The sequence below is a fragment of the Physeter macrocephalus genome, chromosome 14 (genome assembly GCF_002837175.3).
Source record: "Physeter macrocephalus isolate SW-GA chromosome 14, ASM283717v5, whole genome shotgun sequence".
Lineage (NCBI taxonomy): Eukaryota > Metazoa > Chordata > Mammalia > Artiodactyla > Physeteridae > Physeter > Physeter macrocephalus.
In genome coordinates, this window is record NC_041227.1 from 22,448,530 (window position 1) to 22,465,046 (window position 16,517).

The 16,517-nt window shown below is 39.9% G+C and overlaps 1 protein-coding gene across 5 annotated transcripts in view; it reads left to right on the forward strand.

Annotated features, from left to right (window-relative positions):
• Positions 1–16,517, forward strand: part of TRPC4AP (transient receptor potential cation channel subfamily C member 4 associated protein) — a 79,585-nt gene that overhangs the window by 48,821 nt on the left and 14,247 nt on the right. For 3 of the 5 annotated variants that reach the window (XM_055089897.1, XM_024128300.3, XM_055089899.1), the window contains exons 8-9: positions 5,559–5,744; positions 16,029–16,195. In XM_055089897.1, coding sequence (XP_054945872.1) covers positions 5,559–5,744; positions 16,029–16,195 — 353 coding nt within the window. The remainder of the gene's footprint in view (positions 1–5,558; positions 5,745–16,028; positions 16,196–16,517) is intronic. The other 2 variants (XM_055089898.1, XM_024128301.3) reach the window with 1 other exon arrangement.

The window sequence follows — 16,517 nt, forward strand, 5'->3', positions numbered from 1 at the left end:
CTGACTTACTTCACTCTGTATGACAGACTCTAGGTCCATCCACCTCACTACAAATAACTCAATTTCGTTTTTTTGTGTGGCTGAGTAATACTCCATTGTATATATGTGCCACATCTTCTTTATCCATCCATCCATCGTTGGACATTTAGGTTGCTTCCATGTCCTGGCTGTTGTAAATAGTGCTGCAATGAACATGGGGGGGCATGTGTCTTTTCAAATTATGGTTTTCTCTGGATATATGCCCAGGAGTGGGATTGCTCTATTGTTAGTTTTTTAAGGAAATAGAGGTATGTGTAATAGTCAGCTTTGGCTGTCATAACAGGCTAGCACAGACTGGGTGGCTTAAACAGCAGAAATTAGTTTCTCACAGTTTTGGAGGCTAGAGGTCCAAGATTAAAGTGCCATCAGCAGTGCTTTTTTGTGAGGCCTCTCTTCTTGGCTTGCAGATGGCCACCTTCTCACTGTGTCCTCATGTGGCCTTTTCTCTGTACATGCACAAAGAGAGCTCTGGTGTCTCTTCCTCTTATGTAAGGACACCAATTCCTATCAGATTAGGGCCCCAGTCTTACGACCTCATTTAATTACCGCCCTAAAGTCTCTGTCTCCAGATATAGTCATATTGTGGTTTAAGGCTTCAACGTATGATTTTCAGGGGGGACACAATTCAATCCATTTTAGTATGGAAAGCTGAAGTGTGTAGGATGTTGCCGAAAAGTTTTTATTTTATTTTTAATAAACTGCAGCTGTGAAATAGTTTTCTTGGCCAGCAAAATGATGTCTTATGCTATCTTCCTGGAGCTTAGATAATAAAAATGTTAGAGAACTTTTTAGACTTCTCAGAAAGTACCAGTTATCTCTAGTGTGGATTCAGATAAGAACAAATGGATCCATCTGCAGGGAAAAAAATCACTCAAAATGTTAGTCAGATGTAGATGAAGCCACAGGCCTGGTAATTATCAATTTATAGGTGACACCAAGCTGATTTACACAGCATATGAGCTAATTCAGAATCATCTCAGAGAGCTGGAAAGCAGAGCCTAAACTGCAACAGGAAAATTTACAGGAGTGTTTGGGAAATACTAATGTTATAACAAGTAAGAGGAGAGAAGAGGTCTGCTTTTGCAGAAATTATTGGAAGTGTGGGTGTTTTAGCTGTCAACTTGTTTAACGTTAACCAACAGTGCATGTGGTATCTACTGATAAAGCTGTGAGAAGTACAAAGACCGTATGATGCTGGGATGCCAGTCCCCTGAGATTGTGTATAAGTTGGTGAATATAATGGGCCAGTGAGTTTTTCCTGGGGAGAGAATCCAAAACTTTCATCAGCTTTTCAAGAGAAGAGTGACTAACAAAAGCTCAGGAATCTCTGGGGTGGAAGTCAGTCTCAGAACCCTGAATACTGGGTAGGTTACATCTGAAGGGCTGTGTTTAGTGTGCAGGGTGTGAAGACTGGGTCTTAGGAACTGCCCTGTGAGGAACAGTTAGAGAAACGGGAGCTATTTACCTGGAGAAAGGAGGTGTGACTAAAAATCCATCTTTTTGAAATTTTCAAAATTAGAAATTTTTAGAAATCCAAACTCTTCATTTATTTAATTTATTTTTTGGGGAAAAAATTATAGTTTTTGTTTGTTTGTTTTAAATTCACAAACTACAGAGGAACATCAGGTGTACGGTAGAAAGTTTGTTCCCATCCCAGTGGTGACCTATTACCAGTTTCTCATTTGTCCCTCCAGGGATACTCTGTACGTGACCAGTTACGGGGGTGGAGGAGGGAAGAAGAGAAGACTGGCTCCTTTCTGTTTGTACTGATGGTGATGTAAAATAAGCACTGTTCTGCCCCTGGCTCTTTTCACTTAACTTTATCTTGCAAAGCATCCATTCCAGTACATACAGAATTATCTGATTCCTTTTTACAACTGGATAGTATTCTAGTATATGGGTGTAGCATAATTTATTTAACCAGTCCCCTGTTGATGGAAATTTGGTTTACCTCAAGTCTTTTTTCCTACAAATAACAGCCTTATGTATAGAGTTTAATGTGCTGGATATTTGCCTTTTAAACTTTGATAGATATTAACAGATTTACCTTGCATAGAAATTACTAGTTCATCTTTCCACCCTGTATACCCTTCCCAGTACAGGGCCTTTTTAAACTTCTTGATATTTGTCAAACTTGATAAGGAAAAAAATGGTATCTCAAAAAAAAATCTATCTCAGTATATATTTTTTTAAATTGAGGTGAAAGTCACATTAAAAAAACCATTTAATTCAGTGGTTTATAGTACATGCACAATTTGTGCAGCCACCATCTAGTTCCAAAACATTTTCATCACCCCAAAAGGAAACCCTGTACACATTCAGCAGTTATTCTCCATTACCCCCAACCCCTGGCAACCATCTGCTTTCTTTTTTTTTTTTTTTTTTTTAAATTTATTTATTTACTTATGGCTGTGTTGGGTCTTCGTTTCTGTGCAAGGGCTTTCTCTAGTTGTGGTAAGCGGGGGTCACTCTTCATCACGGTGTGTGGGCCTCTCTTGTTGTGGAGCACAGGCTCCAGATGCGCAGGCTCAGTAATTGTGGCTCACGGGCCCAGTTGCTCCACGGCATGTGGGATCTTCCCAGACCAGGGCTCAAACCCGTGTCCCCTGCATTGGCAGGCACATTCAACCACTGCGCCACCAGGGAAGCCCCCATCTGCTTTCTGTTGGTGGATTTATCCTGGGTATTTCATATAAATGAGATTAAAAAAACGTGATCTTTTGTATCACATATCATACCTCTTTCACTTGTGATGTTTTTGAGGTTCATTAGTGCTGTTGCATGTCAGTATTTCATTCTTTTTTATGGCTGAATAATATTCTTTGTATGTACATACCAATTTGTGAAACATTGATGGACATTTGGGTTATTTCCACCTTTTGACTGTTGTGAATAGTGCTGCTCTGAACACATGCATACACAGGTATTTGAGCACCTGTTTTCACTTCTTTTGGGTGTGAACTTAGGATGGAATTGCTTGGTCATATGGTAATTCTATATTTAACTTTTTGAGGAAAAGTTAATTTCAATGTAGTTGGTTTTTTTTTTAAGATTGTTTTGATTTGGACCATTTTTAAAGTCTTTATTGAACTTGTTACAATATTGCTTCTGTATTATGTTTTGGTTTTTTGGCCATGAGGCATGTGGGATCCCAACTCCCCGACCAGGGATTGAATCCACAACCCCTGCACTGGAAGGCAAAGTCTCAACCACTGGACCACCAGGGAAGTCCCTCAGTGTAGTTTAATTCACCTTTTTTTATTAATGCAGTCACACATTATTTTATAGTCACTCGCTAATTTATAGAAAATGGAAAGGGGGCTAAGATGATTTGCCAAGCTCTGTGCTGGGACTAAATTCATATGACTTCATGTAATCCTCCTAACTACTTTGTTTTTATTTATTTTATTTTTAAAGAATTTTCTTTAATGTTGTATTCTTTTAAGGTTTACTTTAAAATTTTTTATTATGGGAAACTTCACACATATAAAAGCAGAGACATATATATGACCCTGTAATGATCCCTATTTACCTGTTACCTACCTTCAACAGTTATCAACTGATGGCCTGTCTTTATCTCTACCCTCATTTACTCCTACCGTCCTCACTTTGGATTATTTTGAAGCATATCCCAGACATTGTAAGATTTCACTTGCATATATTTCAGTGTTTCTATAAGATAATTACTCTTTTTTTTTTTTTTTTTTTTTTTTCCTCTTGCGGTACACGGGCCTCTCACTGTTGTGGCCTCTCCCGCTGCGGAGCACAGGATCCAGACGCGCAGGCCCAGCGGCCATGGCTCACGGGCCCCAGCCGCTCCGCGGCATGTGGGATCTTCCCGGACCGGGGCACGAGCCCGTGTCCCCTGCATCGGCAGGCGGACTCCCAACCACTGCGCCACCAGGGCAGCCCGATAATTACTCTTTAAACCATATTGTACACTCCCAAATTAATATCTTGATATTTTGAAATATCTAGTTATTTATTAATTTTTGATTAGATGATACATTTACATGATTCAGAAAATCTACAAATTCAAAAAGTTGTTCACTGAAAAGTACCCCTCCCACTGTATTCCCAGTGGCGTTATTCTCTTTGCCTTTGGCAAACCACTGTTTTCTATCCTTAAGAAGATTTAATGCATACACAAGCAAATACGTACAGGCGTTAGCTTTATTTTAAAAAAGGTTAAATTTTGGAGCCAAGATTTGAACCTGGATTCCCTGCCTTCAAAGTTTATTATATTCTTTATGCTGACCAGAATTTCTGTCTTACTCATCATTGTCAGTAAAATGGGACTGGTGCAAATAGGAGCTGGGTAGTTATTCAGTTTCTTTCTTTACCTTAAAAAAAAGAAAAAAAAAAAAAAGAAAAGGCTTATCTTTTTTTTTCCTGCTAGTATGTGTGTGTTATAGGAAAATCAAACCATAGTTAAGTAGTTTTAAAAGAAGCATTTATATCCTCTTCTACTCAGGAACAGCCACAGTAAATACCTTGGTATATATCCTTCCGTTCTTTATCTGTGTATATGTATATTATGTGCATATTTTAAAGAAGAAAACTTGAAAAATTTTAAAGAAAATGGGCTTAAGCCAATACTGTTTAATAATTTACTTCTTTGGGGCTTCCCTGGTGGCACATTGGTTAAGAATCCGCCTGCCAGTGCAGGGGGCACAGATTCGATCCCTAGTCCGGGAAGATCCCCCGTGCCGCGGAGCAGCTAAGCCCGTGCGCCACAACTACTGAGCCTGCGCTCTAGAGCCTGTGAGCCACAACTGCTGAGCCCGCGTGCCACAACTGTTGAATGAAACCTGCATGCCTAGAGCCCATGCTCCACAACTACAACAAGAGAAGCCACCGCAATGAGAAGCCCGCGCATTGCAAGGAAACATAGCCCCTACTCACCACAACTAGAGAGAGCCCACGCACAGCAACGAAGACCCAACGCAGCCAAAAAATAAATAAATTTTTATAAAAATCACTAAAATAATAATGATAATTTACTTCCTTAACAAGTAAATTCAAACATCTTTCTGGAGTTGCTGTATAAAAGATGTGTGTGTCATTGTTCTTAGTGTCTTTGTGTTGTATTCCACTGCATGGATGTATCATTTAATCAGTATGCTATTAATGAACATATAGTTATCTCTATCTTTTTGCTGTTATAGAAACCACACCAATGAACCTCTCTATACAGATATCTATGTATATATAATTAGTTATTTCTTTATGGTAAATCCCCAGAAATGGACCTCCTAGCTCAGAGACACACAGATTTACAGCGTAAAGGTTATTCCAGTTTATATTCCCACCAGTAGATATGAGTCTGTTTCCCTGCACCTGCTAAAATTGAATTTGTTTTTATAACTTTATTACTATTTTACCTTGGGTTGGCATTTCATTTTAAACGGAAGCTCTGACTAACTGCTGTCAGATTAAGGTGAGAAGCTGGTTGTTTGTTGAGTGCTTTAGAGCTGGTCTCTGTTTTGACATTTCCTCTTTTGTTCTTTCCTCGACAGCGGCCCTTCTCAGCATCCCTGGCTTTGTCGAGCGACTTTGCAAGCTGGCAACTCGAAAGGTGTCAGAGTCAACGGGCACAGCCAGCTTCCTTCAGGAGTTGGAGGAGTGGTACACCTGGCTAGACAATGCTTTGGTGCTAGATGCCCTGATGCGAGTGGCTAATGAGGAATCTGAGCACAATCAAGGTACTCGGGATGGGTCTCCTAAGAGGTGGGGAGTGTTCCTGTGGGTTCCTAGAGCCATTCTTGACCTCTTTTCCAAGCAGAATAAGTTGAAATTTGCTCAAAGTAGAATTTCCTTCAGGGCAGTCCTGGATCATGATTGTTAAGACTTTTGATAGCCAGTGACAGAACCTCTTTGAACTCCCTTAAAGCAGACCTGATTTCAGGGACAGGGGCTTTGTTGCAGAACCCAAGGAATCGACTGGAAACATTACCGGAGCATTTCTAGGAATCCAGAGGGTTCTTTCTCTGTTTCCACTTCTTTCTACACGTTTCTTTAGTCTTATCTTTCCTCCATTCTGACAAGTAGGCTGCCTAGTCAGTGTGTGGATTTCTAGTCTCATCTCCAGCTCCTTGGTGAACTACTCTGGCCTGTTTTGGGTGAGGTGCTCAACCCAAAGCATTTGACTCTGGGGTCAAATTGTACAAACCCAGGAAGTCCCACTGGAATCATGCAGATAAAAGTGAAGGGGAGGAGTTTCGTTCCTGGGATGGCAGTGTGTGGAGCTCCGTGGACCTGCTTGGTCAGTGAAACTAAACAAAGCCTGTATACAACAGCAGCAACAACAAACATCCACATAAAGTCTGTGGAAGTTGTTCTCAGAGTGTACAACAAGTGGGGAAACATTTCTTCCAGAAAATCTACTAAAATTTAGTGAGAACATTGAGAGCCTTTGACACTAGAATTTCTGCTTGATGCAGGTTCCACTCTGGACAGGTGTGGCCTAAAAGATAGGGCTCCCTCAGCTTCCAAACAAGGAATACGGAATCTCACTGGAAGGGGCAGGCTACCAGCTTTTCTCATCCCTTCCAGCTCTGAGTGGAAGGGGCTAAATTCTTGATAAATATAGCCAAGAGGGCAGGGGCTCCTTTCTTTCTCCCTCCCTTCCCTCACTCCCTCCCTCCCTCCATCCCTTTTCTCAACTTGAGATATAATCAACATATAATATTGCATAAGTTTGAATTGTACAATGTGTTGATTTTATACATTTATATATTGTAGAATGATTACCACTGTAGCAATAGCTAATACCTCTAGCCCATCACATAATTACCATTTCTTTTTTTCTGGTGAGAATATTTAAGATCTGTTCTCTTAGCAACATTCAATTATATGATATAGTATTATTGGCTATAATCACCATCCTATATACTGGATACCCAGAATTTGTTAATCTTATAACTGGAAGTTTGTGTTCTTTGACCAGTAACTCCCCATTCCCCCCCCACCCCACCCAACCACTAGTAACCACCACTCAGTTTCTCTGAGCTTTTTTAGATTCTACATTAAATGGTATCATACAGTATTTGTCTTTCTCTGACTTATTTGATTTAGCATAATGCCAGGGGCTCCGTCCCTCCACCCACCTCCATACTGTACTCATAGTACAGAAGCTCTACCCAGGCCCAGTAGGCCAAGAATTCTATGGCCCTTATTGCCCTTGCCCCAGCTCTCTTGTAGGACAGAGGTTCCACCATGTAGGGAGAGGCAAGCTGAGAAGGCTATAGAGGCTACCTATCCTGCTCAGTAATAGCACTGAGATTTTGCCAGGGGGAGAGGTAATAGGTAAGAACAGAATGTTGGGAAGTTTGAGCTCAAGGTCATTCTCAGAAACAGGGTAGATTTTGGTGGTAAGAAAATAAAAGGAGCTTTTTTAAATTGAGAACAAAAAGCCAAACCATATGCCAGCTAGTTCACCAGAGAGAACCAAGGAAAGAGGTGGCTAAGAAGAACTTAAAGCTGAGGTCAAAACAAACCTCAGTCTCAAAAACTACCCCTGCCTGAATTTAATTGAATCAGACTTTGGAGCAATTTATGCCTCAAGGCATTGTCAAAAACAGTAGAGCATTCAGCCAGCAGTTAGTGGAGCCTGACAACTGAGTTTCATACTAGATGAGGCAGAAAGTTTAACAGAGATATCAAGGAAAGAGCCAGACAAAGAAAGCCCTGCTAAAACACTGTCATCCAGGGACACATGCCCAAGGCTGCGCTCTCTGCCAAATGGCCTCATCAGTCCTCAGAGAAATAGACTTTACTGAAATAGGCTAGCCAGGGCATTAAAACAAATAAACAAGAAAACAACCACAAGCCCTGAAAGAAGAAAGAGGGAAGAGTATCAAGAGTTGCTACAGTATTTACTTAAAATGTCCAGTTTTTAACAAAAATCGAGACATGCAAAGAAACAGGAAAAGTATGACCCAAACGTAGGAGAAAGCAGGCAACAGAAATTGCCTGTGAGAGAGCCCACATACCAGAATTAACAAAGTCTTCAGAGCAGCCATTATAAATATGGTCAAAGAACTAAAGGAAACTATCCTCAAAGAAGCAGTGATGACAATGTGTCATCAAATAGAGAATATTAATAATGAGATAAGAGATATAAAAAGCCAAATGGAAGTTCCAGAGATGAAAAATACAATAACTGGAATGAAAAGTTCACTGAGAGAGAGAAAGGAACAGAAAAAAATAGAAATAATAGCTGAAAACTTCCCAAATATGATTAATGTATACATCTGAGAAGTTCAAAGAACTGCAAGTAGAATAAACTCAAAAGATTTACACCCATTCACATCATAATGAAAATGCTGACAGAGAAAATCTGGAAAGTAGCAAGGGAAAAAAGACTCATCATGTTCAAGAGTATCCCAGTAAGATTATCAGCTTACTTCTCATCAGAAATGATAGAGGCCAGAAGGGAGTGGGATGACATATTCAAAGTGCTGGGTAAAAACTCAGCCAAGAATTACATCCGATAAAGCCTTCTTTCAAAAATGAAGGTGAAATAAACAGCTTCCTAGATAAACAATAACTTAGGGAATTCACTACCAGCAGACCTGCCTTAGGAGAAATAGTGGCTGAAAGCAAGTTACCTCAGCCAGTAATTCAAATTCACACAGCAAAAAAACAGAGCATCAGTGAAGGTAATTGTATAATAATAAAAGACAATATGTGTGCATGTTTCTTCTCCTTAACTAATTTCAAAAGCAGTTGTATAAAACTATGTGTTTATAGTTACATTGTTGAACCTATAAGATACAGATATGTAATATATTTGACAATAACAGGTCAAAGGAAGTGGGTGGACCCAAAGTTGTATTGGAGTAAGGAAATTGGACAAGGTGGTAACTCGAATTGACAGGAATCAGTGAAGAAAATCAAAATGGTAAATAAGAGGGTCACTATTGCAGACTCTGTAAATATTTACTTGCTCTTCTTTCTTTTCTGAGCTGCTTTAATGGACATAAAATTTTATAAAGTAATAATTATAACAGTGTATTGTGTAACAATGTATACAATGTATAGTACAGTATATTGTATTGTTCGGCTTTTAGCATATGTAGATGTAGTATGCATAATAGCACAAAAAGGGGGAAGAGGGAACTCTGGGAGCCCTGGAATTAAGGTAATTTACATCTGAAAAAGAGTCTGTCAAGTTAAGATGTGTATGGCAGGCAAGCCTTGTAGCAACTGCTAAGAAAGTAACTTTAGAAATATAGTGAGAAAGTCATTAAAGGAATTACAGTGTTACACTAGAAAATATTTACTTAATGCAAAAGAAAGTGTTAAAGGAAAACTAGAGGAATTTTAAGTGAGCTATATAGAAGACAAAAAGTAAAAGGCAGAAGTAAATCCAACTTTTCCAATAATAACATTAAATGTGAATGGATTAAATAATTCATTCAAAAAACAGATTGTCATGTTGGATTTTTTTTAAAAGATCCAATTATATACAGCCTACAGGATACACACTTTCTATTCAAAGGTAGAAATAGGTTGAAAGTAAATGACAGAAGAAGATGTATCATGCAAAGGACAACCATAAGAAAACTGTAGTGGCTGTACTAAGAGTGACTTTAAAACAAAAATGTTATCAGAGATTTAAAAAATAGATTTTATAATAATATAAAAGGGTGAATCTATCAAGATATAACAGCGTGTGTATCTAACAACAGAGCCAAAAATAAGTAAATGAAGCAAAACCAACAGATTCAAAGAGAGAAATAGGCAGTTGAACATAATAGTTGGAGACTTTAATAACCCATTTTCAATAGTGGGCAACTATATAGAAGATCAGCAAGGAAATAGAAGACTTGAGCCACACTATAAGCCAACTAGACTAAACTGATATATATATAGAACACTCCACCCAACAACTGTAGAGAACATATTCTTCTCAAGTACACGTGGAATGTTCTCCAGGATGAACCATATGCTAGGCCTTAAAAAAAAAAAAAAAGAACAACTCAGGAAAGTTAAAAGGATTAAAATTGTACAAAGTATGTACTCCAGTCACAAGGGAGAGGTATTAGAAATTAATAGCAGAAAGAAATTTGGGAAATTCACAAGTGTATGGAAATTAAGCAATACATTTGTAAATAACTGATAGTTCAAAGATAAAGTCACAAAGGAAACTAGAAGATATTTTGAGATGAATGAAAATGAAAGCACAACATACCAAACTTATGGAATGCAGCTAAAGGATGCTTATAAATTTATAGCTGTAAATGCCTACGTTTAAAAAGAGCTCAAAAAATAACCTAACTTTCCACCTTAAATCATTGAAAAAGAAGAGCAAACTATATTCCCATAGCAAACAGATGAGAAGACATAATAGGATTGGATTGGAAATTAATGAAATAGAGAATAGAAAAACAATAGAGAAAATCCACAAAACCAAAAGTTGGTGCTTTGAAAAGGTCAACAAAATTGACAAACCTTTAGCTACACTGACCAAGCAAAAAAGAGACAAGTTCAAATTACTAAAATCAGGAATGAAAGAGGGTATATTTTAACCAACCTTACAAAGATTTTTAAAAAGGACTCTAAGAGAATACTATAAACAACTGTATGCCAATAAATTCGATAACCTAGGTGAAATGGAAGAATTATAGGAAAGATACAAACTCCTGCAACTGACTCAAGAAGAAATAGAAAATATGAACAGACCTATAACAAGAGATTGCATTAGTGATGAAAAACTACCCCAAAGACAAGCCCTGGCCCAAAAGGCTTCACTGGTTAATTTTACCAGCCATTTAAAGAAGTAACACCAGTACATCACAGACTCTTCCATAAAATAGAAGAGGAAAGAACTTTTCTTAACTCATTCTACGAAGCCATATTACCCTGATATCAAAACGAGACCAAAAGAAAAAAAGGCATCACAAGGAAATTACAGACTAGTGTGTCTTACAAGTATAGATGCAAAACTCCTCAACAAAATACTAGCAAACAAAATACAGCAGCAAAAATGGATTATATACCTGATCAAGTGTATATACATAACTAAGTGGGATTTATGCAAGGTTGGCTCAGTATATGAAAAATCAATTTAATATAGCATATCAATAGAACAAAGGACAAAAACTACATGATTATTTCAATAGATGCAAAAAAAAGCATTTGACAAACTCCATCTTCATGATAAAAACATTCAAACTAGGAATAGAAGGGAATTCCTCAACCTGTTAAAAAGCATCTACAAAAAACCCACAACCAACATTATACTTAACAGCTGAAGACTGAAAGCTTTTCCCTCACTAAGATCAGAACAAGACAAAGATATCTGCTCTTACCACTTGCATTCAACATTGTACTGGAGGTTCTGGCTAGGTAGTTAGGCAAGAAAAAGAAATAAAAGGCGTCCACATTAGGAAGAAGTAAAACTATCTCTAGTCACAGATGATGTGCTCTTTTATATAGAAAAACCTAAGGATCCACTAAAACACCGCTAAACCAGTAAACAAGTTCATTCAACACAGTTTCAGGATGGAAGATCAGTATACAAAAATCACTTGTATTTCTATACAGTAGCAATGAACAAACCAAAAATGAAATTAAAACAATTTCATTTAAAGGAGTATCAAAAAAGAATAAAATACTTAGTGATAAATTTAGCAAAGAAATATAAAACTTATACTCTGAATTCAAAGTGCAAAACATCATTGTTACTGAAAGAAAACCTAAATGAATGTAAAGACAGCTTATGTTCATGAATCAGAAGAGTCAGTATTGTTAAAGTAGCAGTATTTCACACCTTGATCTACAGATCTATCTACAGATTCAACATGGTCCCTATCACAATCCCCGCTGGCTTTTTGGCAGAAATGGACTAGCTGGTCCTAAAATTTATTTGGAAATGCAAGGGGCCCAAAATAGGACAATCTTGAAGAAGAAGAACAAACATGGAAGACTTACATTTCCTAATTTTTCAACTTAGTACAAAGCTGTAATAATCAAGACAGTGTGCTACTGGCATAAAGAGAGAGATATATACAATGAAATAGAATTAAGAGTTCAGAAATAAACGCTCACTTATGTGGTCGGTTGATTTTCAGCAAGAGTGCCAAGACCATTCAGTTGGGGAAACAATAGTCTTTTCAACAAATGGTACTGGGACCATTAGCTATACACATGCAAAAGAATGAAGTTGGACCCCCCTACCTCACATCATGTATAAAAATGAACTCAAAAGGATCAAAGACCTAAATGTAAGAGCTAATTCTATAAAATGCTTAGAAGAAAACAGGGATAAATCTTTATGACTTTGGATTTGGTGGTGGTTTCTTAGATGACACTAAAGCACAGGCAGCCAAATAAAAAATAGGTAAATTGGACTTCATTAAAATTAAAACCTTTTGTGCTTCAAAAAACACCATCAAGAAAGTGAAAAGCCGGAATGGGAGAACATTTTTGGAGAGTGGAGAACATTTTTGCCAACCATATATCTAATAAGGTACTTGCATCTAGGACATATAAAGAACTCCTACAGCTCCATAGTGAAAAGACAACCCATTTCAAATTATGGGCAAAAGATCTGAATAGACTTTCTCCAAAGAAGATATAAGAATAGCCAGCAAGCACATGAAAACATGCTCAGCATCATTAGCCATCAGAAAAATGCAAATCCAACCCACAATCAGATACCACTCCACACCCACTAGGATGATTATCATCAAAAAGACAGGTAACATGGGGCTTCCCTGGTGGCGCAGTGGTTAAGAATCCGCCTGCCAATGTAGGGGAAAAGGGTTCAAGCCCTGGCCCGGGAAGATCCCACATGCTGCAGGGCAGCTAAGCCCGTGCGCCACAACTACTGAAGCCCGCGTGCCTAGAGCCCGTGCCCCACAACAAGAGAGGCCACCGCGATAAGTCCACGCACCGCGACGAAGAGTAGCCCCGCTCGCCGCAACTAGAGAAAGCCCGCGTGCAGCAACAAAGACCCAATGCAGCCAAAGATTAATTAATTAATTAATCAATTTTTTAAAAAGAGAGATAACAGGTTGTCGACAAGGAGATGGAGAAATCAGAACCCTCATTCCCTGTTGGTGGGCATGCAAAATGGTGTAGCCACTGTGGAAAACAGTCGTCAGGTACTCAAAAGGTTAAACATAGTTTCCGTATGACCTAGAAATTCCACTTGTAGGTATATACCCAAGAGAAATGAAAACATATGTTTACGCAAAAACTTAGACACGAATGTTCATAAGAGCAGATTTACTATAGCCAGAATATGGAAACAACTCAAACATCCATCAACTGATGAATGGATAACAATGTGGTTTATATATTGTATGTAATAGAATATTATACAGTAGTTTAAAAAAATGAAATACTGTTACTTACTGCAACCTGAATGAACCTTGAAAACATTGTGCTAGAAACAAAAGAACACAAGTTGTATGATTCTATTTATATAAAACGTCCTGAATAGGCAGTTCCATAGAGACAGAAAGTAGTCTAGTGGATGCCTGGGGCTGTAGGGGCTTGGCGGGAAATGGGGAGTGACTGCTAATGCGAACAGGATTTCTTTTCAGGGTGATAAAAATGCTCTAATATTGATTGTGGAGATGGCTGCACAACTCTGTGAATATATTAAAGGCCAATAAATTGTACGTTTGAAAGAGGTGAATTGTATGTCATGTGAATCATAGCTCAGAGCTGTATTTTTTTTTTTAAGTGAGTGTGCCCCAGGGTACAAGTACAGATATATGGAGGGTGGTACCCACTTTAGTCAGTATTGTGGAGCTGAAGAGATTTGGAGGGAAGCACAGGCCTCTTAAACTAGTTCTTCCATCCTCATCCTTGGGAATCACCTTGTTACTAAGCTCTGGCCATTGCTTTCAGGACTGTGATTCGTGAAAATATTTATCCCAGAGTTTCTTGTCAGGCCTTTGCAAACCAGGAACCAAAAGTTGGCAGTGACTCGGCAGAGTCCAAGCTGCCTGCATCTCTCTTTCTCCACAGACGTTCATTACTGAGGAGGGCTCATGCGCCATCTGCCGCCCCTGCTCCTTCCACAGACGTCCTCTCCCGCAGTCCCCCCCAGACCCCCAAGCTAGGCGATGAGGACGCTGAGGCGCTGGAGGCTACACGGCAGGTGTGCAGCAGAGGCGCAGTTCTGTATGATAGCTCTTCAGATTCTCTTTACAAATCAGTTGACTCTTAAACTGTTCTGGGAGTGGGGCCAAGGAGTCCCAAGACGTAAACTGAGTAATTGTGGTTTTCCTCCCAACATGCAAGAAAAGATATGTGAATAGATAGAATTTTCTCAATTAGATTTTTTTCCAGTAAATTTTTCTTAGTCTTTGCTGGCTGTCACTTTCTTTCCCATTAAGAGCTTGCAGATTAAAAGGAAGAAAACATATAGCAAGCAAGCATTAGCAAAAACTCAGAGTTTGTTTTCTCCTTCTGTTTAACACATACTTGTATGTTGGGTACATGTGCCCTGCATTTTTTAAGCACTTTCAACATATTAAATCATTAAATCTTTGCAGCGTTGGTAAGAGATAGGTACTATTGCCATTATTTCTGTTTCACAGATGAGGATGGATACTGAAGCATAGACACATCAACAGACTTCCCCAAAGCCACCCAGCAGTCTGGCTCCGAGTCCTTAACCCCTGTGCTGCACTGCCTCTCTGTCATGCTTCGTTCAGCAGCTGGTCGTCTTTCAGCTTTTATATTAGTGATGTAACATGGCTGGAAAAAATAGTTCTAAGTCTGTAGGGTGGAGCAAGTTAGGTTTTTAGGTCATAATGTCACCATACAGAAATCATAACTACATGCACCTCACCCGAATATATCTCATGACCACTGCTCTGTACCACATAGACTTTCTGGCCTTTTCACAAGGCCTCTAGGGCAACAGTTCCAATAGGAGCTTAAAAGGACCTTAGTAGTTACTGATTCATCCTTTCACCTTAAAGATGAGGAAGACTAAGGGGAAGTAAATCCTAAGGTCTCCTGACTCTGACCTTTTAAAATAATAGGGACCTAAGAGTGAGGCTTCCCAAGAATCAGGTGGTGGGCTTTCTTGTGTCCTCCTTCACTCCTCACAGGAACTCTAGCCGACCGCTGCAGCACTACTGTTCTTCCCGCTTACAGAGCACTTGAAAGCCTGACGAGGAGGTGACTTGCCCAGGGTCACACAGCCAGCAAGTTGTCGTTCCACAGCCCGCCCTCAGCCTTCATCCCTTTGCTCTGCCCCATTCCCGAGAGTACCCTCCACTGTGGCCTGCGTGACCCACTGAGACTTTTTTGTTAACTGGGTAGTAGAGGAAATGAGATGGTTTACCTAAAGCCCAAAACCCAATGCCTGACACATATTGTGTCCCATGAATATTATGTAGCTTTTGCTTTTGTCGCTAATAATGAAATTGGGTAAAATGAAAACCTGCTAGTAGATAATATGTTCATCTGTATAGTATCGATTGTGATGCCTCGTCTGCCTTAGGAAACTTTCCATGGCTGTTTGAAAAACAGGAGGGAAAAAAATCTTCAAAAAGCATCCATTTTAGTCCTTCAGCAGTGCCCCCTTGTGGCATCTAAGCAGAGGGACCAAGTACTCAGAGTCTTCTGTGACCTGAAGAGAATTTGACACAGTTTGCTGCTGGACATCTGTCTGGGCACTTTCTCCGGGTGGGCACGGTGGGTCTGGCGGTGGCAGGAGAGGGGATTTGGGGGCAGGGCATGGATCAGGTTACTGGGTTGGCTGTGTCAGAGTATTTTTGCTGGGTGTTAAAAGCTGATGGGATAGAATTGCAGAGTCCATATTCCTAAGTTTCTAAGCTTCCCTGAACCCGGTGACCTGGAGAGAGTTTTGTGGCTTTCAAAGTCTCTGTCACAGACCCAGGGCCCAATCTGATGGCTCTGTTACCTCAGGTCTGTTCAGAGCAGGTTTGAGGGGCAGAAACATGTTTCTTCACGAGCAGTGATTGAACCCTCTCTCCTGGTGGCTGTCTCAGCCTCCATTGTGCTCCCTCCTCCAGGGGCTTCGGAGGAAAATGGCCTGCCTCACACTTCACCTAGGACCCAGCTGCCTCAGTCAATGAAGATCATGCATGAGATCATGTACAAACTGGAAGTGCTCTATGTCCTCTGCGTGTTGCTGATGGGGCGCCAGCGAAACCAGGTGGGCCCTTCCGCCACGTCTCAGAGCAGGAGGAGCCGCGGGCAGACACTTCCCAGGCACTTGTTAGGCCGCCCCTCACAGTACCTCTGTCTCTGCCCAGCAAAGCGAGGGGTTGGCTCCCTTATCCCTGTTTTACACATCAGGAAACCAGTCTGATTCCGGGGCTCATAGTCTTTCCACTGTACCTTGCTGTGGGCATTTCTAGACAGAGCATTGGTGCCCCGGGCAGGAGTGGGCGGCTTAGCCATGTTATCTGACCTTGTTAATGTGCAGAGTAGAGGGTGGGTGTCTGCCCTGTAGATGCACTGGAGCAGTTGCCAGT